This window comes from Aspergillus stella-maris, assembly GCF_047715825.1.
Source record: "Aspergillus stella-maris strain CBS 113639 unplaced genomic scaffold BDV14scaffold_8, whole genome shotgun sequence".
NCBI lineage: Eukaryota > Fungi > Ascomycota > Eurotiomycetes > Eurotiales > Aspergillaceae > Aspergillus > Aspergillus stella-maris.
The window spans coordinates 580,507-603,557 of NW_027396802.1; the positions used below are offsets into that span (position 1 = coordinate 580,507).

Sequence of the window (23,051 nt, forward strand, 5' to 3'; positions counted from 1 at the left end):
TGTTTGGGAGACATTGTCTAGGCAGAACATGATGCAAAAAACACAGCCGGTTTACAGTAGATTGCTAAAATAACATAAAGTCTAAATAAAGTGTAGTATCATAATATAATAGAGAGACCAGTACGCTTTGTGTGAAGAATTGGGGTTCCTGTCAATCGACTGTATCCCTGGACCCTGCAGATCTATATATCTCCGCTACCTGCTACTAACAAAGACACAATGCATTGTCCAACGAGGCTTCCATTCATATCATAATAATGTGCATAAGAATGAGCTAACCAGAAGCCTTACTCGTGACTGATACTCATCAACCATGAGTCTGACAGCCACCGGGCCATCCGGTCATACTACTGTATAGCCAGCAGCTAACTATTGACTGGTCATACTGCTGAAGAGAAAAGCCAACCCACGCTAATATACAAAATCCAGAATCTCGACTGACACCATTTCAGAATGCCAGAGACAAACGCAACGAACGCAATGCAAATGCATGTGCATGCTAACCAATCCACCGGAGAACGCCTGTAATGCGGGTGTCGCTGCTGAAAATCCGACCCAATAATGAACACCGACTCTCGTGTATACCGTAGGGTGGAGGGTATCTAGCGTAGGAAAGGGATCAAGAGGTTTGAGGTTGATAAAGGTGAGAAAGCAAGAAACAGAGGCGAGAGAAAATGGACTATGCCATGTCTTCTTCATCTTCTTCGTCTTCATCAAGGGCTTCCATCGCGTCTTTGATATATTGTTGGGCCTGTTTAGTGAGGTTAGTGAACGTTTCAAGGTAAAGTCTATGGGATGGCTTACCTTAGGGTCAAGGTTCATCGCAGCGGTGAAGTGCTTAATAGCACTGCCCTTGTCATGAAGCATTTTATACAGCTTCCCAAGAAGATAATGAACATTGGCCTCATCCGGCGCCATGTCCTTCAGGACCTTCAGTTCAGCGAGTGCGGACCTCAGATCCTGCAACTTCATCAACGCGCGGGCCTTTCGGAATCGAGCAAGAACGGAATGAGGTGCAAGCGAGCAAGCCCGGTTATACTGGATCAATGCGGCCTTGGGGTTGTTCATCTTCTCCAAGACCAAGCCGATGCAGCAGATCAATACAGCGTTCGAGGGATTGATCTTGGCTGCGTTCCGGAAGTGTTGCTCGGCAAAGTCTAGTTTGCCCATCTTGTCGTAGACGGTTCCCAGACCGTACCAGGCGTTGTAATGCCGGCTGTCCGCATTGATGCCGTTTCTGTATGCATCCAACGCCTTGTCATACTCCTCATTCGCGACATATTCGTGTCCTTGCAGAGTGAATCCGTATGCAAAATGGGGGTCTAGTTGAGTGGCACGCTTGAAGCACTTCAAAGCTTGATCGTGGTCTCGTTGGTGTGAGAACGAGTTACCAACAGCGCACCATGCTTCGGGCGAGAGTCGGTCAACCTCCATCAGTTCGTGGGCCAAGTATGCAAGCTCAACATCGTTCTTCAGATGCCACAATACCGTCGAGTAAATCTCCATATCTTCTGATCGTGATGGTGCCATGGCCTTGACCCGGACAAAATACTTTTCGGCGTCTGAGTACATTGCCTGCTCATAGTAAGCTCGGCCGATTTGAGCCAGAACCCACGGTGTCTCCCGTTGGCCTTGTGAAAGCGAGCTGAAAATTTGAATCGAGTCAGAGCACTTGTACCGGCTCAAATAGTAATATCCCGAAGCGATCTTGGAGAACAGATCAAGAATCCAGGCCAGTGCCTCCACAGACTTGGACTTCTCCGACAAAGCCAGCTTCGATACGTTCTGAGAACCATTCGATGTGGACACAGTGGTCCCGCGGTATTCTTTGCCGTCGCCCTCTTGACCCTCACCCATATGTCTTCGGTTGTTACCACTGACAACGCGCCCTACATTCGAAGTCGTTGCTGTGCGGCTTTTGGTCCCAGTCGTTCGCACCTTTTTCACTTCCCGACCGTCCTTCACACCCAACGCAGCGCTCGACACCTTGTTCGATGAGGGTTTGATCTGGTTGAAGAGCCGTACGCTTCGTCGCTGCCCAGTTCCTTGATCGGTGGAATGCGCAGTCGAAGGATGCGCCACTTGCCCAGAGACTGTCCTTTTGCGATCTCCAACTCTATGACCCAATTCCGTCTGTTCGTCGCCCTCTCTTGTGCGCGTCCTTGGTCGTATCCCCGTCGGTCTCATCTTCGGTGGCGGATCCATTGAGTGATCGGCGCTCATTGTTTGGATGGTTCGGTTCTTCTTCGCCGGGGCTAACGGCGGCTCGAAAACATCCGCGCCTCCACCTCCGTTGGTTACACGAGGATCGTCTGACTCGCTGCTTTGGCCACCCGGGGTTTCCATCCCTTCGCGCATAATATGTGGTCCTGTCCCCGACGACGCGACGCTGACTGTACTTCCATTCAACTTTTCCCATAGCGCGGAGCTTCCATGGCTAGTGTTAGAATCGCTGCGCGTTGTTCCGGACGTGAACGGGTCTGCGGTCGGATTTGCGTTCGCTTGCGTTTGTAGTGGACCGTCTGGTGGTAGAACCTTGTCGACCGGAGATTCGAGATCCTCTACTGCTGCTGCCGATACCATAGTGTACAACTCCGGACTCATCTTGAAAATGTTCGAAACCCGCATATCGACGCCTAGACACTGTTAGCCAAGGAGCATTTCCCACGGTCAAATGTGCTTACCCGTCTCGCACAAATTAAGAAACGCATCCCACATAAAGGGATTCAGCTTCAAAGCCGCAGCGTAACACTCCACAGCTTTATTATGTTCCTTATGAGCCTGCCATAACTTGCCTTGTAGGCAGTACACCGCCGCGGCATCCGGTAAATGTTGTCTGCGCGTTTCACTGTGTTTATCTGACCAAGCAAATCAAATCAGCACCGGCCGCACTTGCAATGAAGAGAATAGGCATGCTTACTCCAGTTGTTTCTCCCAGACCAAAGCGATTTGCACCTCTCCAGCGCGTTGATCCCATCCGTGTACTTTCCCAAATCAAGACAAGCCTGCGCGTAGACATAGGAGCATCCCAGATGCGTACCCCGCGAGCCGAAATTCCGACTTGTTTCCCATGCCGCTTTCACTTGGCCGTTTTGTAGGTAGCATAGTGCTAGCAGGTACGAAGCTTCTGACGTTCGCGGCTCGTAGGCGTGTAAGCGGCCGGCGAGGAAGAGCGCGTTGCGGACGAGGTTGTTGTCGAGGTGATAGTATATCAGTTGCCGCAGCTGGCTTGATATGTGTGACGTTGAAGGAGTCATCTTTGGAGGAAGGTATGAAGGTGAAGGTGGGGAGAGAAGGGTATCAATTCGTGAGGCTTGAAAGCGCGGTCAGAGCCGTTGTTGTGGGAGGTAGAAGTAAAGAATTGATCGGGTATCGAAAAGGTGGAGAAGATCTGTTTGCTGAAGAGGAGCATTAGGCAGATTAAGCAGATCGCGTTTCCCTCGCACGAAGATTGAAGTTGAAGATGCCTAGTACAAAGGCGAAGGAAACAACGATTGTTGTCTTTCAGTCTGAGATGGCCCAGCTAGAAAGTATCGCGAGCTCTGAGACAGCAAAGGGAGACGTAGAAATGAAGAACACAACAACTATGACAACCCTCTCTGGCCTCTTAGTGTATCCCTCACTATCCCCCGCGGTCAAGAGTAAGACAGGAAGAAGGCGAAGGTGGTAGACAAAGTGAAGCAGAATCGTCCGACTCGTGACGCCGTTCGGCCAAACAAAGTCTAAGGAAGACCAAGTAGCATGTCGAGGTGGCAAGGGCGTGCAAAGCAGGAAGAGTAGAAATAAAAGAACAAACCGAAACTTCACAGGTGACAGACCGGTGTTTTCGCAGTGACGTCCGTCCAAGTCTGCATTTGGCGATTTGGCTCGTGGCTGGTGGAGAGAGTTCTCAAGGCGGACTGAGCTGCGGGCGCTTGTCCTTGTCCGGTTGTGGTGGGCAACGGCGGAACTGTCCTGCCACGAACTGCTCTCACCTCACCTACCTACCTTATTCTCTACAGATCACCCGGTCCAGAGCGTTAGGCGAAGGTGAATGCGCATATAATCACCATCTAATTGTTATATATTGGCTATTTCCAACATCTGCACTGCACCATTGTCACTGGCATCGCATAGCATCGCATCATCCTGACCTGACCTTATCTACTCCTGGCCTGACATCGCCTACATTCCACACCACGACTTCCTCCCGTCTGCGATAATACCTTCAAAATGGCACAAGTTCGTCCCCTTCACACCCTTTAATCTTTCCAAAAGCCCATACTAACCTACAACAAAAGAAAGCATCCAAAACCCTCGCAGCGCGAAACACATCCATCCTCCTCCGCACACACCTAATAACCTTCTTCCTGCATGCTCTCTACATAACGCTGCACACCCTCTTCTCCCGCCCCCGCTCCCTAAAACCATACTACATCCTCGCCCTCCCAACGCTCTTCATAGAATTCTACCTCGACAAAATCGGCCGCCCCACGTACACCACTGACCCCTCCGGCTCAGGCGCGAAAACCCTCCGCAGTCCAGGCGAAGACCTCAATGCCGCCGGATTAACAGAGTACATGTGGGACGTGCTCTACTGGACGTGGGGGTGTATTGGCGCGGTCTGTGTTCTTGGGGATCGCGCGTGGTGGCTTTGGGGTGTTGTGCCGGTTTATTCGGTTTGGTTGGGGTATTCTACGATTATGGGTGTTAAGGGGGGTCTTAGTGGGTTTGGGGGTGGTGAGGGGGGAGAAGAGAGCGCGGTTGGATCGGGGGCAGAGAGTAAGAGGCAGAAGAAGATGGAGAAGAGGGGGGGGAGGGGTGTGCAGTATCGGTAGGTGGGTGGATTGTGATGTTCTCTTGCTGAGGTAAGGAGATGAGAGGAGAGAATGGTTGGTTGGATGAGTTGGATATTTATCTAGATTGTATGATGTGAGTGGAGAGAGGATCATCTGTCGAAGGGGTTGATGAAGCTGGCTACCTAAATTCCTAACTACCTAAGAGGATTGAGAACCCTCCTTTATATACTACCTAAATTGAGGATGTTTTAACGACGTCAATCAAACCGCAATTGAGGAAACAAAAGCTACCACCTATAGAAATGAACGAAAAGTAAAGAGAAGAAACGAAACGGCAAGAAACACTTCCAAGGCTGTTACAAGGAACAGTGCTGCAAATAAAAGCAAAGAAACAGAACTATTAAGACAGTCATCATGAAGATCGCCAAGCAAAACTCATCATAGCCATATAAAGCTGTCGTGAAATCATGGGGAACTATGTGGGGAATAATCAGGATCCAACAAAACAAGACTCAAGTCTGAGTAAGATGGTAGTGACTGAAAACTACAATAAGAAATAAGTCAACAAGGTCTCGTAGACCCTTAACTAATTTAGAGATCACCATCCGCTTGCTGCTCTGTCGAAACCTCAGGCGCAGGGGCTGCAGAAGCAGGAGTATCAGCGTTAGCCTTCGGCGTCTCATAGATGGTATTCAGTCTTTGCAGGACCTTCTCGGCAAAAGCAGAGTCGGCGTCCCCGAGAATGTGAGAGAGGAGATCCTCGATGGCTTGGTCCTGGTTAAATGCCTGGCTAGGTGTAGGCTCTTCGTTAATGTTCCCGATGCCCAGGGACTCAGACAGAGCTTCAGAGACCTTGGTTGCCTGGGCATCGATGATGATGTCGTCCTGGTCGAGCTTGTCGGCATCGTCAATGTCAGATGCGGCCTTTTCGAGGATGACTGAGGCGGCGGCGGCTCCGAACGGGTTGCCTGGCTTGGGCTCGGTCTCATCCTTGGGCTCGGGGGCTTCGGCTTCAGCATGAGTGTTGTCATCCTTGGAGTCTGCCTCGAAGACGGGGAAGCCGGAGAGGGCGTCTCCCAGTGCTTCGGCTTCTTGATCGGAGTCGGCTTCGACGGGCTCCTCGAGTTCGTCAAGTTCTGGTGACTCCGCGCTTGTCTCAGTTTCAGGCTCAGCAGCGACAACAGTGTCATTGATGTCTGAATCATCCTTGGTTTCCGCGAGGACTTCCTGGTCCTCATCTGACACGACTGAGACTTCCTCCTCTGCAGCCACAGTGGGTTTGGGTAGAGGTGGCGGCGACCCAGACCGGGTATCAAAGTCTTCGCTGACCTCACGAGCAGCGATTTTCCAGCGCCCAACTTCCTTCAATCTAGCCAGCTCCTTAGCAGCGGCTTCGGCAACATCCATGCCACGCGTAAGAGTCTCATCTGCAGCGTCCTTGACAGCATCGATTCTAGCATGCTGCAGCCCGATCTGACGGAACTTGGCCTTCCAATCTTCGAACTCCTCCTTCAAAGCGTGGTAGTCCTCCCAGTCTTTGTAGGTGACACCGTCCATCCAGGCCCAACGCATTCCAATCTCCTGTAGACCGAGGTCGCGGACATTATCTAGCACGGAGAGGGTAGAGTTAACAGCGACGGCAACCTTCTGGATGAGATCCTGTTCGAAGGAAACGTGCCATTCGCGGAGTATATGGGCGCGGTCTCTGATAGCCATAGCAGAGTTCCTAAGTTCCTTCTGCAGTTGCTCAACAACTGATTCTTCCTGCTCAGGCGCATCTTCGAACGGCAACGACTCAGTCAGAGTGCTGATGTGGCTTTTGATAGCATTGGTCTGCTCTTCCACCACGCTTTGCAACTCAGCAGCCAGCTTGTCTCCCTCGGTCTGAGCACCATTTGCCAAGTAAGTATCCACGATCTCAACAACTCGGCCTTCCAGACCCGCTACTCCTTTCTCAGAAGCCGAAGCAAATCGTTCCTTCCAGGTGACGAGGTCAGAAGTAATCTTCTCGCGAAGCTGTGCTGCCACTTCCGCGGGTGACAACGAAGGGGTAGGTGTGACTACTGGAGCGGCAGTGGTGGTAGACGTAGTTCCGGCAGTTTCTGTAGAGGTAGACGAAGATGTAGCGTATCCCACGGAACTGTACCTGTTAGTTGTATGCAACATTATGTACGACGTAACGCTTACCTTTCAGCCTCGTTGGCAACGCTGCGCAATGTACTGCCTTCGCGATAGCTCGCGAGCCTCTGGCCGATCTTAACAAGCTGAGGCTCCACATTCTCCGAGTAAAGGCTGGAAACACTAGGCCACAGCGAGTTGTTGACAAAGTAAACAGTCGAGTACCAAGCGTTCTGCGCATGGGGTAAAACACTTGTCGTCAAAATCTCCTGTCCAGAGGTGTACGTCTTTCCAATGAATGGCTGATACGTAGCGGCGAAAGGCATAACGTAGCCGTCGACAACAGTCCAGTAAGCCCCGTTGACCTTGGTATAGTACGGAGAAACAGTGGCGGAGGCGGTATCCACATGAGGCTTCACCTGTACCACATACCAATCGTTCGCCTTGGCCTTTGCGGTCTGGATGTGAGGAACGACATTTGCGTCCCATTGTTCCTGACCGTAGGCCTGGGCCTTCTCCAATGTCGGCGCACCGTATGTTTCGTAGCCCTGCTTTGCAATGTTTGAGGCAGGGATGTAGACCTTCTCGTTCACGATGCGGACATATGGGCGCGCGGCATCGACGTAGGGAGCCGCGTGAGCATTATAGTAGGGGGTGACGTGAGGTTCAACGTAGGACTTTGCGACGAGGTACGGCTTGCAAATTCGCGGCGACGAATCCGTTAGGTCGGATACATTCGATGGGCATCGGAAGAAGGGTGTCAGTAGAAAGTACCAGATGGTAAGTCTAGAGAACAAGACACGGTTAGCAGTGGATTCTCGCAGAGTTCACGTCGAATTCCCACAATCAACATACCTAGTTAACAACCCAAAAGTCCACCGGATCCGACTCGTTCTTGGCTTCTTTCTCTCCGGCGTCACGACGACCTTGTCGTTCGACTCCACCTTCTTGCCATTTGAGGCTGCCATGGCTGATCCCTTGAAGACTCGGAGAGATAGACCGGCGACTGGCGTGGTGTCGGGAGATTCGCGTCGCGTAGTAATGTCACTGTTGAGGAAACAGAGACGCGACTACAGGAGCATCGAAGACTTGAATTCGAGAAGCTGGGGAAATCAGGACTCAGGAGCTCGGCGGAATGAAAATCTGACGGCGCAATCACAAGCTTGATGCCTGAGACTTCAGGACGCAAAGAGCACGCGACGGGGCGAGGTCGGTCGGGCTTGGCGTCCTCTTTCTCCAACTCTTCTGACAGTTAAAGAAGACAGTCAAGGCTATTATACAGACGAAAAATGTTTCTTTTTGTGCAGACACGAGGCCTCTGCGAAGCTGAATCTTATCACTAAGGCCAATGTCGGTGAGGTCATTGCGGTGGAGTGGCGCAACACACCAAGAATATCAGTGCATGCATAAAGGCCCCAGCAGGTCGAGCTTGCCCAGTGAGCTCGGCTTCTGATATCTTGGCATAGCTAATCTGAAGACCAGGCTCTGCGATCGTCGCCTGCAACACGTTGCCTCTGATGTATGACGCCAGTCCACATGAACTATTGCTCTCTGCTCGCTTCTCATTGCTAAATATAATGCATGAACCGCTGCATTTTTTATCTGTGAGGGTTGAGAACTAGCATCGGAGTAACTCTACTGGCCTGTCACTACTGCAGGCTTAAGATGGCAAAGAACCTCGGTTGGTCCATTTCTTGCGCATGATCTGGAGCGCTATTGTAGACCTATGTACCCTGCAGGAAATAATCCATCCGGTCCATGCTTCAGACTCAGCACTGTCCTCATGCGTCTCTGTGCTTCCTGACCAAGACCGCATATTCACCGACGCACAAATTGGATGTTCAATGGCGGCAGAGTCGTAGTAAAAGTATCTAAAGTCTTCGTCTCGAAGAGCTCGCCAGTCTCACCCGGTGCAAAGCTTATATCATAGAGTTGGGCCAGCTTAGATATTGAGATGCGAAGGCTCATTAGAGCAAGGTTCTTTCCAGGGCAGACATAGGGACCTGCCGATTCAGTCAACAATCAAGCGATCGAATCCAATTTGAATGGAGACTCACCATATAAGAATGGGAAATACGGAGCATCAGGCTCCCGAATCAACTCCTTCCTCTCATTCCATCGCTCAGGGATAAACTGCTTCGCATCGACATAATACCTCTCATCTGTCTGGAGCAATTGGGTGGGAACAAAGACATTCACGTCGCCAGGGATGTAAACCTCGTCAACTTGCAGTCCTTCAGCTGGCGTAACGCGATATCCCCCGGTCAAAATGGCAGGCCGTAATCGAAGTGTTTCATTAATGATATCCTCGAGGTAGCCGATGTTCTTGATCTTATCGTACGCCCAATCCGAAGGACCGCCGGGCATAGCTTCGTCTAGGAGGCCTTGAAGGTTACGGAGGACATCTGAATTCTTGCAGAGGTAGTAGAAAGTCGATGCTAATGTCGTTGCCGTAGTTTCGCTACCTGCAACGAGTACTGCGCGGGAGTCATCGTGCAGGGCGATTGCCGAGGGTGCGGCCGATACGTCCTTTTCGACGTAGGCCTTTAGAAGCCAGGAAACCACGTCTTGTGGGTGTTTGTTGATGTCCCAGTTCTATGCACAGATAAGTGCCTATCATTTACGACAGTTTGGAATCGCATCGACTAACCTTGTGCTTTTGTACGATTTCGTCTTCACACCATTTGAAAAACTCGGCCATTGCCGACATAGATCCGGGAAGATGACTGATGAGATTCAGAAGCCAAGGGATATGGCCCATCGTTCCCAGGATAGTCATGTGGTCGTGTACAGCTTTGATCCCTGGGTGCTCAACACCTGTAGACAGGTTATTGAATTCCTTACCGAATCCGACTTTGCCCATAATATCGAAGCTAAGAAACATGGACCAGGTAGTGGCGTCAATTAGCTGGCCTTGCTGTTGTTCGATGTGCGAGATCAAGAGATCCGCTTTCTCCCTGATTCTTGGCTCGTATGAAGCAAGAGCTTCTCCGTTTAGCAAGAATCTTGGATTAGAAAAACCAGTGAAATCTCACCTTTGATGCTGAATCCGCGATCCCAAGCCTTTCGCCGTCTGCGATGATCACCAAAATCACGGGTGTGGTGAACGTTGCAGTACTTAGATTCAGTCTGCGCCTGGGCATAGAATGTCGATTTCCCACATTTTGACTGCGGAGACAAAAGCAATGGCACTGCTGATTTGCGAACAATACATACTTCTCGCGGCCCTATGGTAAAGATGAGACGGGCCATGTTATGGTCGTAAATATATGCCTAACTTACCAGTCCTGATAAAATCACCATACTTTTCGTGCATCTTGGCAATTTCAACATGGTATTGGACATTCTTGCCTGCAAGGTACACATCATAGAAGCGAGAGAGCTTGCAAAGCCAAGGACCATTGAAATGCCGCAGGCGATGAAAAATTAGTCGATAAATTGCGATGCTTGATGTTAGGCCTGCATTGAAGGCTGATGCTATGCACCCCACACGGAAAATTACTTATATGAAAGAGAGTTCCGTAGTGTAGAGATATGCCAATACTATGGTCAGGACTGTCGCAGCATAGAAACCGAGAAGACTATGCAAGTATTCTTCCACGGGTAAAGTACGGAATAGTGAAATATGAGATATAATTCCAAGCGTCGCAGCGGACAGTACAAGGCTCTGGATATTGACAGTCAGAGTTTGCTGGAGAGCTTCCAGCGAGAAAGTTAAAGTCATGGCGTGGTACCATGTAGAGGGCTGGATGAGTTCGCAAGAAAGAGGATGCCGCTTCGTAATTATGACCACGGGCTCCTTAGTCCAGACCGCGGGGGCGAGGGTGCTCGTTTCATAATGGAGAATGACATTGTACTGATTGGCGAGAGCACAATATGAACAGACTGAGTGGAGAGGGCAAAGCCGTAGTGACCTTGACTAAAGAGACTAAATCCCCCAAGCCTTGGGCCATTGTTGGTAACTCAAGCCAGGAGGGTTACGGGGGGTTCCTTCCCCTTTTGGCGACAGGGGTCGAGGTCGCTTCTCTCCTTTCACCTCCAGTCAAGGCCCGTCAAATACTGGCATTTGCTATGTATCTTGCTAAGAATTGTCTCAACGGCCACCGCCAATGTGTTTTCCTGGGTGAAACCTCCCGCTTGCGAACTGGCAGCGGCGCAGTTACCATGCATATCTACTCCACCGTGGACGCGGCCCGGAAACCGTCCGTCGTGGAGTATGTCGTGCCCCCAGCGAATCGTGGACGTGAACGCTTGATCGAACACCCGATCCAGGATTGTGATTGTCGCTTTGGTTTACCGAGTTCAAGCCTTGAAGGATCTAGTCCTACCGTGGTTGGCAAGGCATATGGAATCATCGCGACTAATATGACTTGACTGTAGTGCGATGCGGATACCATAGAGTTCAGATCTGATCCAACCTTGCCTGGCAGCTCGAACTAATACCCAAGGACCCTGTCAAGGCCCTTCTACAAGGGCAAGATTTATGTTGATATGAGTTCCGACTTTTTCAGTGTTGATTTGGCAGCAATTGCGTCTGGTTTGGCTGTCTACCTTTTCCATTGTATATGTCGATCGCAGGTCAAGAGTCAGAGGTGGATAAATGATCATGGTGGTCGACAACCTTCAACCGCTTTCCTACACTGTGATCACCATTGCCTTTGCATTAAACACTGTGTCCATATTTCTTCGGCTCTATTGTCGATGGCGTCTTCGAACTTTCGGTCGCGATGATGCGGCTGCTATCTTTCTTTTCGTGCGTCATGTTTGTTTTCTATATCAACTCATCTAACCATTGAGCAGTGCGTGAACAATGTTCAACAAGCGATATCATACATATTTCTACACTACGAGTAGGGGCTGTGAGTACAACACTCTTCCTGCGTCGACCTTGCTGGCCTAGCCTTGCTCAATAGGTCTGCGGATAAGGCACCGGAAGAAATCCTCACAGACATCAGCACGGTAAGGTTTACTCGCAGTCAAAGCGCATCAGCGGTACTCATACTGACCGAAAAGAGCAGCTTCTCTTTGTGGAGGAAGTGTTCTATATGCCTGTGCACTTTGTACTCAAGCAGACTTTCCTCCTCTTTTACCTTCGACTCTCGCCGAGAAGAAGTTTTCAATGGGCTGCTTATGGTACAATGATCCTGTCCGTATTATTCCTTACGGTAGAATGACTCTTGGCCTTTTTGCAAGCTCGACCACTTGCTGCATATTTCCATCCTGAAGATTATCCAAACGCCAAACGCCTGAATGAGTATCTTGTGCAAATGGTCCTAGCTGGGTTGATACGGTCTGCCCTATCCTGTTTTATTCCCTTCAAGACGTGAAATGTACTAACAGATCGGCCTGAAACAGAATGCATTCTCTGATATCTTGATCCTTATGCTTCCCGTGCCTACTGTTCTCAACCTGCAAATGAGTACTCGACGCAAGATTGCTGTTCTTGGAATCATCTGTTTTGGATCTCTATCTGTCGTCACAGCACTATGCCGCTTCATTGTGCAAAAGCAGCTGATATCTGAGGAGGATACTTCCTACATCATGGGCCGAATGATCATCGTCGCCGGCATCGAGATTGAAGTTGCGGTGGTCGCGGTCAACTTGCCAGCTCTTCGGTCCCTCTTCTCGAATCTGGTCGGAAGCTCTCATGAGACTTCAAGCTATCACCAGTATGACCACAACCAAGAAGGAGCGCATCGACTTTCGAGTCTGAAGTCACATCCACAAGGAACAAGGAAGGGGTTCAACTTTGCGTCAAGGGGACTCCCACCGGTTTCGAGTCTTGGAGCTACTCTCACTGGTTCCGAAGAAGAACTTATGCGTCAGCAGGGGAATAGTACTCATGACTTGAAGATCCATGTTGTGACAGACGTTGATGTTGCGTCTCATCAAGCGGAGGATTCAAGTAATGGGGTAAATATTGGATTCTTCTCCTACAGAAGGCACTGCGCACGTCGATGCGAGGAATTGGCTCACATAGAACTACATTGTACATTAGAGTCCCTTTGACAATGTATCAATGTGCAGGGGAAGCAAAGCCAATCTCTTTTTACGAGAGAAAAGTATTACTTAATATAGTTTCTGTGGATCAAAACAGGAAGGTGCAGCTAGGCGTCGACCATTGCACTTGCCTATATAGAGGGAAAGGTCCCTATGAACAGGAAGGCACGGCCTCCTCGGGCAGTAGTGACAAAGGAAGGAGCAGTTAACTTATACGTGGGTGTATAGATATTCATACCTAAGTGGTCTACTAGCCACGCATCGAGAACCCCGGTCGTATTGTTTTGGTAGCCGCAGGGCCGAGGATGTTGCTTGCCTCCGTGACTTGATGTCCATGGGGGGGAGCAAATACATATGTATCCTGGTGCTGGAGGGAAACTGCGGTGAAACAATGCTGCATATTTGGAAATGCAATCCTCGGATCGATTAAATGCAAGCATTGAAAAACCTGAGAAAGACATGACTTGTAAGATACAGCTGACAGTAGCTGAAAGGTTATCTTAAGACAATTCACTCTTCTATTGTGTTGTGATGTAGATTCATTCTCTTGGCGGGTGTATAAAGAAGGAACTCACGTGACAGCCCGCGTTTGAAACGGTGGAGGCCTTGCTGAATCATCATATAACCTCTCCAGCACCTCCAAGTCTCGCAGTATCATGACTTCTGTGTTTGCTCTCGCCACTACTTGCTGCAACCTATTTTCGACTCGATCGCCTCCCTTCACCTTCCAAGCGGTCCTATAGATCCCACCTATACTTCGCCATCACTCCTCACGCCCGTTGACGAACCGCTGACTCTTGCGTCATTGCACGGACCAAATATTTCGTCTCCGAATCATGGTAACCGACGATAGCTCTGCCTGCAGCTACTGAGGCAACCGTGCCGATACAACAAGATGGATTTCACAGGGCGTCTTTCTCACGAACATGCGGGCCCCTCAAGCTTCCCCGACATAATGAACGACCCGGCCTACGATACAAACGGCAAAGGCAAGGAGAGGGAACACGAGGAACAGGATACCTGTCGAATTTGTCGTGGGGAAGCTACGGAGCAGGACCAGCTATACCACCCATGCAAATGCAGCGGTAGTATACGATTTGTGCACCAACCTTGTCTTGTGCAATGGCTTGCTCATTCTCAGAAGAAGCACTGCGAGCTGTGCAAGACTCCTTTCCACTTCACGAAGGTCTACGACCCGGATATGCCCGATCAGTTACCGACACTGCTGTTCCTGAAACAACTCTCGTTACTTTCCCTCCGAAAAGTCGTTACATGGTTGCGCTGGGTCCTTGTTGCGTTTGTATGGCTTGGGTGGCTGCCGTGGTCTATGAGGGCAATTTGGAGGGCCCTGTTCTGGCTCGCTGATGGTCGTTGGTCGAGCACTGACATTTCCCAGCAAGGATATCGAGACGGCCATTATGGCCACAACTTCTCGGTTTCACTGGGTGATACGACCTCGGCCACCAGCGCTGCGGCGGCGGACCCTAGCTCGATTGCGGGACAACCCCCGCTCGAGCCCGTCCCGTCGATATTCGGTTTCTCCTCGGGCGAACCTATATTGCTAAAGTTAATGAAGAAGGCCTTCTCCACTCTTTTCTTCCCCGCGACCTTGACCAGTTTCGGCTCTATCGAGTCTTCGAACGTTGCAACGACCCCTCTCAAACGCCGACCGTCTTGGCTTTCGGATGTCAAGTTTCTGAACTCGCTGACTCCGTCACCCACCATCAACAACATTCTTATCGACACCTTGGAGGGCCAGCTTATTACTTTGCTGGTTGTCGTATCTTTCATTCTCATATTCCTCATCCGCGAGTGGGTTGTTCAACAGCAACCTCTAGACAATATTGCGGAAGGAGAGCGCGAGGCTGCAGATCAGTTAATTGCCAACAACCGCCTCCAGGCTGAAGCTCCCGCGGCAGAACAAGAACAAGAACCAGAGCATGAGCATGAAGGTGTGCACGAGGAACCTTTGTCCGACGATGATGTCCCCGAAGAACATGACGTCCGTGATGAACTGCCTCGACGTGGTACGCCCCGGCTGGAGCGCGAAATCGAATTGCCGAATAGAGGGTACATGGGCTTTGAGGGAGCAGCTATGCGCAACCTACTTGACGAGGGCCCTTTGACGCCCCCTGTTCACCGAAATACCGAGGTCCATGATGGATTCAATTTTGAGCTTCCATCACCTCAACGAACGCCTTCGTATAACCAGCAACGATCAACAATCAACATGCAGCTATACATGGAACTATATCGCGTTGCCAATGGGGACTACCAGGAAATGCTAAGACTTGTTCGTGAAGATCGTCGGTACGAAGAACTTAGTTGGCATGTCAATACAGCCAATAGACATGGACTGCTCTCTTCAAGCCGCCCTCGCTCCCGTTTGTCGGAGTCCGCTTCCTTCATGCATGCAGACCCGGAGACCGTGGACGAAGCCCAGCCTGCATTTGCAAGTCCTCTGGGACCAGCCCTACGGAACAGACCCAGTTCCTCCCAGGCTGACGCTTCTCATGCATATCGCACATCGCCTTCCTTTAGTATGCCATTAGACCCAGACACACCAGAACAGCATGATCCGCTTACCCAATTTTCTAATGCCGATTCCCAAGGCAACGAACGGGAGCCTTCTTTCGATTATGAGCCTTTTTCAGAAAATGTTGACAACGGAGCGGCAGGGTCGGATACGGCAGTTGCTGACGCCGAATCTGGTGAAGATGTAAGGACGTCCTCAGAAAACTCTCAAGCCGCTGCCGAACCTCCTGCTAGCCTGACCAAGAGGGTCTTTGACTGGTTCTGGGCCGATATCGTTCCTGATGAACAGAACCAAGGGCCGCAGCCTGAGGCTGAAGACGAGTTTGCCGAGGAACCTGTTGCCGAAGCGCCTGTGGCACACCTTGAGAACGAAGGCAACTTCGACGTCGATGGGCTTGCAGCCGACAATGCAGCATTTGGGAACATGGGCGTCGACCCGAACGATCTGGACGCGATTGAAGAAGCCGATGACCTTGAAGGTATCCTGGAACTCATTGGCATGCAGGGTCCTATCTTTGGCTTATTACAGAACGGCGTTTTCTGTGCGCTACTGATCTCCTTCACCGTGGCCGCCGGCATCTGGCTTCCATACCTTGCTGGCAAGATCGCACTCGTCCTTTTGGCAAACCCAATACAGTTCGTTCTTGGTGTCCCCATGACGGCGGTCTCGGTTTTTGCAGACGTGGTCCTCGATACTCTTATTGGCAGCCTAGGCTACGTTATGTACTGGACAAGCATCATCGGAAGGCTCCTTCTTAGTCCCTTTGGGTCGTTTGTTGCCCTGAGTGAATGGATAAGACCTGTCACCAGCGCTTCGCTATCCCTCATCGACGCCAGCGGCCAACGCCTCGGTAGCGTGGTCAATACCTTCTTTGTCTTCAATGAGGCGGATGTTCCTTTATTCTCCGTCATCTCCCACCATGCTTTGAAGATTCATGAAGCACGAATTGCTTCTTTATTCCACCTGGTCTTCTTGATCGGGAAGTTCATCATTCAAGACATCCCGTTGACTATTGGGTCGCTTGGAATCATCAAGTCCGGTGACGACGCGATGACTGCCGGCGAAGTTTTGAGCTTTGTTCGAAGCCAATTTTACGATGCTGGACACGATGTTTATACTCGGTTCTTCTCAACACCTACGACCTGGGCCAATTCGAGTGTCGCAGGAGTCCCCGCAGGCACTGCAACGATCGATTATAACCTTGCAGTGTGGGACACAAAGGACCGAACTATCGCTATCCTCATGGGCTACCTTCTCGCCTCGGCTGTTGGCCTGGCTTACCTCAAAGTGGCTAGGTTCATATCGGGTACAGACCGCGGACAGAGAGTTGAGGGTCTAGTCGCAGAAGGACTTCACCAAGCCGGTGGTGTTATGAAAGTCATCCTGATTATTGGCATTGAGATGATCGTCTTCCCACTATACTGTGGCGCCCTCCTCGACATCGCATTGCTGCCCCTTTTTGAAAATGCCACCATCTTCTCCCGCCTTGACTTTACCTCAACGCATACCCTGACCTCTCTCTTCGTGCACTGGTTCATTGGAACATGTTACATGTTCCACTTCGCTCTCTTTGTGTCCATGTGCAGAAAGACTATGAGGAGCGGTGTACTTTGTAAGTGACCGCCCATGATTTTAAACCATTAGCTTTACTAATATTTTTAGACTTCATTCGTGATCCTGATGACCCTACTTTCCACCCTGTGCGCGACGTTCTCGAGCGTAACATTACCACGCAGCTCCGCAAGATCGCATTTAGTGCTCTTGTTTACGGAGCTCTGGTTATTGTCTGTCTTGGTGGTGTCGTCTGGGGCATCCACTATAGCTTTGACGGTGTCCTACCCGCGCACTGGTCATCGAAAGACCCAGTTCTCGAGTTCCCCATCGACCTGCTGTTCTACAACTTTGGAATTCCTCTAGCCATTCAGGCCTTGAAACCCTCGGATGGATTGCACCATATGTACAGCTGGTGGTTCCGGAAATGCGCCCGTGTTTTGCGGTTGTCTGATTTCTTTTTCGAGGAGAGACATTCTGACGAAGAAGGCGGTTTCCTATCGGGGGGCAATGCTACTGAGAATGGCCACACGAACGATGGCGATGAAAAAGAGGCTGTTTCCCCACCCCGACGCGACGGAAAGTTTGTTCGGGTTCCAGCTTCTGACCAGGTTCGCATCCCCAAGGGAAACCCTGTCTTCTTGGAGGTGACCGAAACAAATGAACGAGTTGACGGGAAGCCCGATAATCTCCAAGGTCTTCATGGCCGCGAAAATAACCAATTTACCAAGGTATACATTCCGTCGTTCTTCCGAACTAGAATTGGCGCCTTCATCTTCTTGATCTGGATGTTTGCGGCGGCGACTGGAGTAGGCAGCACTATCGTGCCCTTGATGATTGGTCGCAAGATCATGTCCTACTACGTCCCAGGACGGCCAGTGAACGATGTGTACGCGTTATCGGCCGGACTCGGCGTTGCATGTGCCGTCGCAGGCGCTCTGCTCTCTTGCCGGGCTGGTTACCGTATGATGACAGGCCGTCTAGGCCCGTACCTGCAGTCCCCAATGGAAGCGATTTGTGGAGTGGCGGACGTATTGCTCAGCGGCCTCCGAATGCTCTACATCGCAACCGCTTTCTTGATCTACCTACCATCAATATTCGCTCTCGCCATAGAGCTGTATCTCCTCATCCCCATCCACACATACCTCGGCCACGAAAGGGACCACATCATCCACTTCGTTCAAGACTGGACACTGGGCGTGCTCTACGTCCAGATGGCAGTGAAACTGGCCCTCTGGCACACAAGATCCCGCTCCGCCGCAGTGCTAAACGGCATCTTCCGCGACGGGTGGCTAAAGCCAAACGTCAAGCTCGCGACAAGAGCTCTCCTCATTCCCATGACGCTTCTCGCAATTGTGGCCGTTACCCTCCCACTATCCTTCGGCCTCTTCACAAACCTAGCTATGTTCTCCTCCCGCCCGGAACTGCACGCCAAGGCCTACCGTTATGCGTACCCTGCCACATTCGGCATGGGCTTCGGTGTCTGGCTTGTCTATTTGGTGTTCCGCCAGGTGGAGGTGTGGAAGGTCAGCATTCGCGATGAATTCTTCTTGATTGGAGAGCGTCTGCACAATTTTAGGGAAAAGAGGGCGAGGGAGGTTGGTGTGCCGCGGAGGGTGTTGGCTTAGACTGGGTAGATCGGTCTGCTTGATGCTTGCATGACTTGACTTTATTTTCTTGCGAGGGATAAATTTCTTTTCTTTATGTACATCTAGCTATTTTAATTTCTTATGATGAATAATTTGGCAAGACCTATATACTAGACGTAGCGAGTTGTCTATCTCGCCAGCGCTTTCCGACCTCCTCTACTACTTACTACCTAGTACTTACATGGAAACTCCACAAACTCCAATGTTACGGAAATGTTCCGGCACTGGAGCCCCCTTATTGGCACCCTCATTCTCCGAGCCATGAGTGTGCGGTCCGTTCTTGTACCATTACTGGACTGGCTCGCGGGAGTACCTGCTTCTACTCAGCCTTCTCCTTCTTCCTCGTCCCATCCATCCCCTCACACATGACCGACACAACGTCATCCACAGTTTTGCCCCGTTGCCTGTTCTCAACCTGTTCTTGGCCTAGTGCTGTATCCTCTGCTACAACTCTATACACCTCCGCGACTTCATCGAACCTACAACCAGCCGTCAGCATACGGACCAAAGAGAGCGGAAGATATGAATAACTCACAATCCACTCCCGAACCCTCCTTCCTCAGCCATACACTCCCCAATCATCCGCATCTCACCTACCCACCGCCACGCCTTACTCGGCATCCCGACGACGCCCTTCTCGGCAATGTTCAGCGTAGCACTGTTATGCCGCTGCATATACCGCCTGAAGTCCTCGGAAACACCCATTTTCTCAGCGGTGACAAATGCCTGAATCGCTATAGCGAAGAAACCCTTCGTTGTACTCGCGAAACAGAGTTTCGTGCCGGATGCAGAACCGATTTTATTAGAGATATGTTCGATGTTGAGCGTTGAAACTAGATCCTCATACACGGGGGTAGATGGAAGTTTCTCGGGGCCGGATGTAACAAGGGAGGGTTTATTCCAGTTACCAGCTGTACCGGTAGAATCTGAGATCTTACTCGGCGGCCCGCCGATAATCCCGCCGTCAATGTAGAGTATGTTCTTGTTTGAACTGAGCAGGGTAGATGTTTCTTTTGTGAGGGATGGCGAGGTTGCGTTTAGGTCGAGGTAGTAGAGGGGCGAGTCTCTTTTTTCTGTTGGTGTTGCATCGTGGATGCGTTTCGCTGTGTCGAAGGAGTCTTTTGGTGGGACTATGGAGAGGATGACGGCGCTTTGCGTGACTAGGTCTGTTATTGAGGCGAGGAGGGATACATTGATTGATTTTGCTCGCTCGCGGGTTCGTTTGCTATCCTAATCAGCACTTTGTACTCGAAGTGAAGATTGTTTGGTTTGTCTTACCTTCTATCTTCTGCGAAAGTGACAACCTTGTATCCGTGATTGACTAGGAGATTGGCGATGCCGAGGCCCATTTCGCCAATGGAGAGGATCCCAACTACGGGTTTTGCGTCTGCCATGTTGTCAGAGGGTGTGAGTTCCAACAGTTGTATTCCAGAATTGTGTCTTGTAGGTTGAAGGTAGGAGTAAGACAGTGTTATCTCTGCTGCGGGGTGTAGACTAGATTAACCGCGCTGACAGGCATGGCGTCATCGCCCCCTTCTCTCTTCCCCCTGCTTTGACCGTCTTCCACCAACAGACAAACCGGAACTCTCTGATGTCTTTGCAGGCTGTGCCTTGATGTTCGGATGTCGGTGGTATGTTCGGATTTTCGTTTGTTCCTCCGAGATACATCCCGGATGGGACCAGAAACGCCATGCAGATCCATTCATTCCCCACCTCCAGCTTGACCACAAAAAACCAACCGGTGCCGCCGTGATACCTGTGATTGTGATACATGATCCCTTCTAGCTGCATGATCCGTCGAATGCAATCTGCGGCCCGCGCGTGCGGCGCAGACCACCCGCATGCTGTTGGCGAACTGTTGGTTCATGTGGCACTGTTATTGGCTGCCAGCTAGCAAAGACTACACCATAAATCATTTGCAAAACGACGGGTTGAGCAGAGTCAATGAAGGATCTCATGCGCAAGGCAAGGGCGTGGGCATATATCTGACCAACAGACGACAGATGGAATACTCCCTTACCCTGTATAGTTCTGGATTGTATGGTGGGCCTCGATCTGCGCCCAACGGGGATTAGCGTTATCACCGATTGCGGGCGGGGAGCTTTTCCTCCACTTTGACCTTTTGACCATCTCTTGAGCTGCACAAATCAGAACCACACGCCACAACTCAAGTACCTTAGGGACTGCCGCAAGGTCCTCACAAGCTATCGCAATGTCCGACCCTCGCAAGTGCTCGAGTGCAGACTGCGACAACAACGCTGGCGATCTACAATGCCCCACGTGCCTGAAGCTCGGAATCAAAGAAAGCTACTTCTGCGCCCAGGATTGCTTCAAGAGAAACTGGGTTGGTCAAGCTCCAACTCTGACATCTTGAAGCTGCTGACAATCTCCGCGCTGCGGCCAGAGTGAACATAAAGCAATCCACAAGACAGTCGACGGCAAGTCACAAAATGGTATACTCCGCAGTTTCATCCCCCAAGACTCGCCTCTGACCCCAATTCAGCAACCGGTCTATTCAACCCTTTCCCTACCTTTCCCTACCCTGGTACCGTTCGACCAGTATACCCGCTCTCTCCGATGCGCACCGTTCCCAAGTCGATCAAGCACCCTGACTGGGCGGCCGATGGTATTCCGAAGGCGGAGCGACGCTTGAGCAGGACGAAGATCGATATACTTGATCAGAAGGCGCAAGATGCAATGCGCAAGGTGTGCAGGTACGCGCGGGAGGTGCTAGACATCACCGCCGCAGAGCTCCGGCCAGGAATCACAACGGATTATTTGGACGATATTTGCCACAAAGCCTGCGTAGAGCGCAACGTGAGTCGCCCTTGCTGCGATGCTTGATCCTGACACTGACCTTGGCAGTCGTACCCCTCACCACTGAACTATAACCACTTCCCCAAATCACTGTGTACATCCGTGAACGAGGTCGTTTGTCACGGAATCCCCGATCAGCGCATCCTCCTCGACGGCGACATCATTAATCTCGACATCTCCCTCTACCACGGCGGCTACCACGCCGACGTCAACGAAACATACTACGTTGGAGACCGCGCAAAGGCAGACCCTGATTCAGTTCGAGTGATTGAAACCACAAGAGAGTGTTTAGACAAAGCGATCGAGACAGTCAAACCGGGGACCCCATTCCGCGAGTTTGGGCGCGCGATCGAGAAACACGCGGCGACTAGAGACTGCAAGGTCGTTACTACCTGGGGTGGCCATGGCATCAACACCGAGTTCCACCCGCCGCCGTGGATTCCCCACTACGCGAAGAATAAGGCGGTCGGGGTTTGTAAGCCCGGTATGACCTTTACGATTGAGCCGATCCTTGCGATTGGAAAGCCAAAGGAGATTTACTGGCCCGATGATTGGACGAATGTCACTGTTGATGGAAAGCGGACTGCTCAGTTTGGTATGCATCTCTAGGTTTTTGACCATTTGATGACTAACTTGAAATTAGAACATACCTTGCTTGTCACAGAAACGGGCGTCGAGGTTCTCACGGCCCGTCTTGAGGATTCTCCTGGCGGTCCTATACCGATGCCGACACCTTCAAACGAGGCAGATGCAACCGCCAAACCATGATTCTTTTCTTTTTCTCTGAAAGTTTGGATTTGAGCATGAATGTCGATACCTCCGTTGGCTATTGGAAGTTCTATACTTCTGCGAACCATGTATACATAGTGACGCCCATGCATTGAATATACGAAATGACATACGAACAATAAAGAAGTTACTCTGAAATCCTGCTCTTTACCTTCACCGTCTCAACTGCTCCATGCTGACCTCCAGCTGTAAAGAGTACATCCTAATCTTCTTCCTCGTAACCCTAAGAACATCTCCATATTCCGTAGTACTAGACACAACAACATTCCTAACAAACTCCCCCTCAGCTGAACGACCTAGGAATTCATCTCACTTGGCCTATGAGACTATATTTGCGAGGCCAGTGGTCTTCGGCATGTGTGTTAGGGATGGATGGCTTTTGATAGGTGCAGGCCCCCTTGTAGGGTTTCCGCTTCCACGCTGTGGTGAGTGGTCAGGTTGCGACTTGACCCAACTAACATTCATTCTTTAAAGGTAGGTACTAGAGCTACAAAGACTCAAAATTGGTCTGGGGGGTAAGAAAGCTGTTCCTCTAGATCGGAGTGTACTTTCATCAAAGACAAACTGCCAATTGCTCCCAAGCGTTCCCATTCGCATGGTTATTTAGGAGGCCGGGAACTACCATAGGTACCTAGGTAAACTGCATACTCCTCCACTTGCTGTCAAGCTCATCGTCAAGCCATCTCTTCCAAATGGGAAGCCCGCCAAAGTAGAACAAAGTATCTGGTGATCTAATAAGTATATTAGCGCCCGCAAACCACGAGCGATATTCGACTGTCGGTTCAGCAAGAAACCCAGACGTCCAGGAGTCCA

At 50.8% G+C, this 23,051-nt stretch overlaps 8 protein-coding genes across 8 annotated transcripts; 4 read left to right on the forward strand and 4 right to left on the reverse strand.

The window, feature by feature from the left end:
* Nucleotides 1-490: 490 nt before the first annotated feature.
* BDV14DRAFT_145616 (anaphase promoting complex subunit bimA) lies at nt 491-3,380 on the reverse strand. The gene is made up of 4 exons (XM_073766436.1): nt 2,921-3,380; nt 2,685-2,858; nt 805-2,636; nt 491-751 (listed from the first exon to the last, which is right to left on the reverse strand). The coding sequence occupies exons 1-4, from the start codon at nt 3,255-3,257 to the stop codon at nt 680-682; spliced, it is 2,415 nt and encodes an 804-aa protein (XP_073631637.1). The 5' UTR covers nt 3,258-3,380; the 3' UTR covers nt 491-679.
* Nucleotides 3,381-4,212: 832 nt separating this feature from the next.
* On the forward strand, nt 4,213-4,817 carry BDV14DRAFT_196975 (SND2/TMEM208 family protein; the record flags this gene model as incomplete). Its single annotated transcript, XM_073772562.1, has 2 exons — nt 4,213-4,221; nt 4,281-4,817. 2 exons carry the CDS (start codon nt 4,213-4,215, stop codon nt 4,815-4,817), a joined length of 546 nt encoding a protein of 181 aa, XP_073631638.1.
* On the reverse strand, nt 4,725-8,252 carry BDV14DRAFT_167518 (uncharacterized protein). The gene is made up of 3 exons (XM_073767696.1): nt 7,752-8,252; nt 6,966-7,682; nt 4,725-6,918 (listed from the first exon to the last, which is right to left on the reverse strand). The coding sequence occupies exons 1-3, from the start codon at nt 7,862-7,864 to the stop codon at nt 5,370-5,372; spliced, it is 2,379 nt and encodes a 792-aa protein (XP_073631639.1). The 5' UTR covers nt 7,865-8,252; the 3' UTR covers nt 4,725-5,369.
* A 254-nt stretch (nt 8,253-8,506) lies between these two features.
* On the reverse strand, nt 8,507-10,620 carry BDV14DRAFT_211723 (cytochrome P450; the record flags this gene model as incomplete). Its single annotated transcript, XM_073776151.1, has 6 exons — nt 8,507-8,899; nt 8,954-9,491; nt 9,547-9,881; nt 9,932-10,123; nt 10,179-10,397; nt 10,470-10,620. 6 exons carry the CDS (start codon nt 10,618-10,620, stop codon nt 8,715-8,717), a joined length of 1,620 nt encoding a protein of 539 aa, XP_073631640.1. The 3' UTR covers nt 8,507-8,714.
* Nucleotides 10,621-12,278: 1,658 nt separating this feature from the next.
* Nucleotides 12,279-12,905, forward strand: BDV14DRAFT_196978 (uncharacterized protein; the record flags this gene model as incomplete). Its single annotated transcript, XM_073772563.1, has 1 exon — nt 12,279-12,905. One exon carries the CDS (start codon nt 12,279-12,281, stop codon nt 12,903-12,905), a length of 627 nt encoding a protein of 208 aa, XP_073631641.1.
* Nucleotides 12,906-13,517: 612 nt separating this feature from the next.
* Nucleotides 13,518-18,721, forward strand: BDV14DRAFT_167522 (E3 ubiquitin-protein ligase SSM4). The gene is made up of 2 exons (XM_073767697.1): nt 13,518-17,044; nt 17,095-18,721. The coding sequence occupies exons 1-2, from the start codon at nt 13,792-13,794 to the stop codon at nt 18,609-18,611; spliced, it is 4,770 nt and encodes a 1,589-aa protein (XP_073631642.1). The 5' UTR covers nt 13,518-13,791; the 3' UTR covers nt 18,612-18,721.
* BDV14DRAFT_145656 (6-phosphogluconate dehydrogenase) lies at nt 18,710-20,091 on the reverse strand. The gene is made up of 3 exons (XM_073766437.1): nt 19,911-20,091; nt 19,168-19,857; nt 18,710-19,111 (listed from the first exon to the last, which is right to left on the reverse strand). Exons 1-3 carry the CDS (start codon nt 20,024-20,026, stop codon nt 18,952-18,954), a joined length of 966 nt encoding a protein of 321 aa, XP_073631643.1. The 5' UTR covers nt 20,027-20,091; the 3' UTR covers nt 18,710-18,951.
* Nucleotides 20,092-20,758: 667 nt separating this feature from the next.
* Nucleotides 20,759-22,371, forward strand: fpaI (putative methionine aminopeptidase, type I). The gene is made up of 5 exons (XM_073767698.1): nt 20,759-20,976; nt 21,037-21,085; nt 21,136-21,449; nt 21,498-22,044; nt 22,093-22,371. Exons 1-5 carry the CDS (start codon nt 20,845-20,847, stop codon nt 22,215-22,217), a joined length of 1,167 nt encoding a protein of 388 aa, XP_073631644.1. The 5' UTR covers nt 20,759-20,844; the 3' UTR covers nt 22,218-22,371.
* Nucleotides 22,372-23,051: the final 680 nt, after the last annotated feature.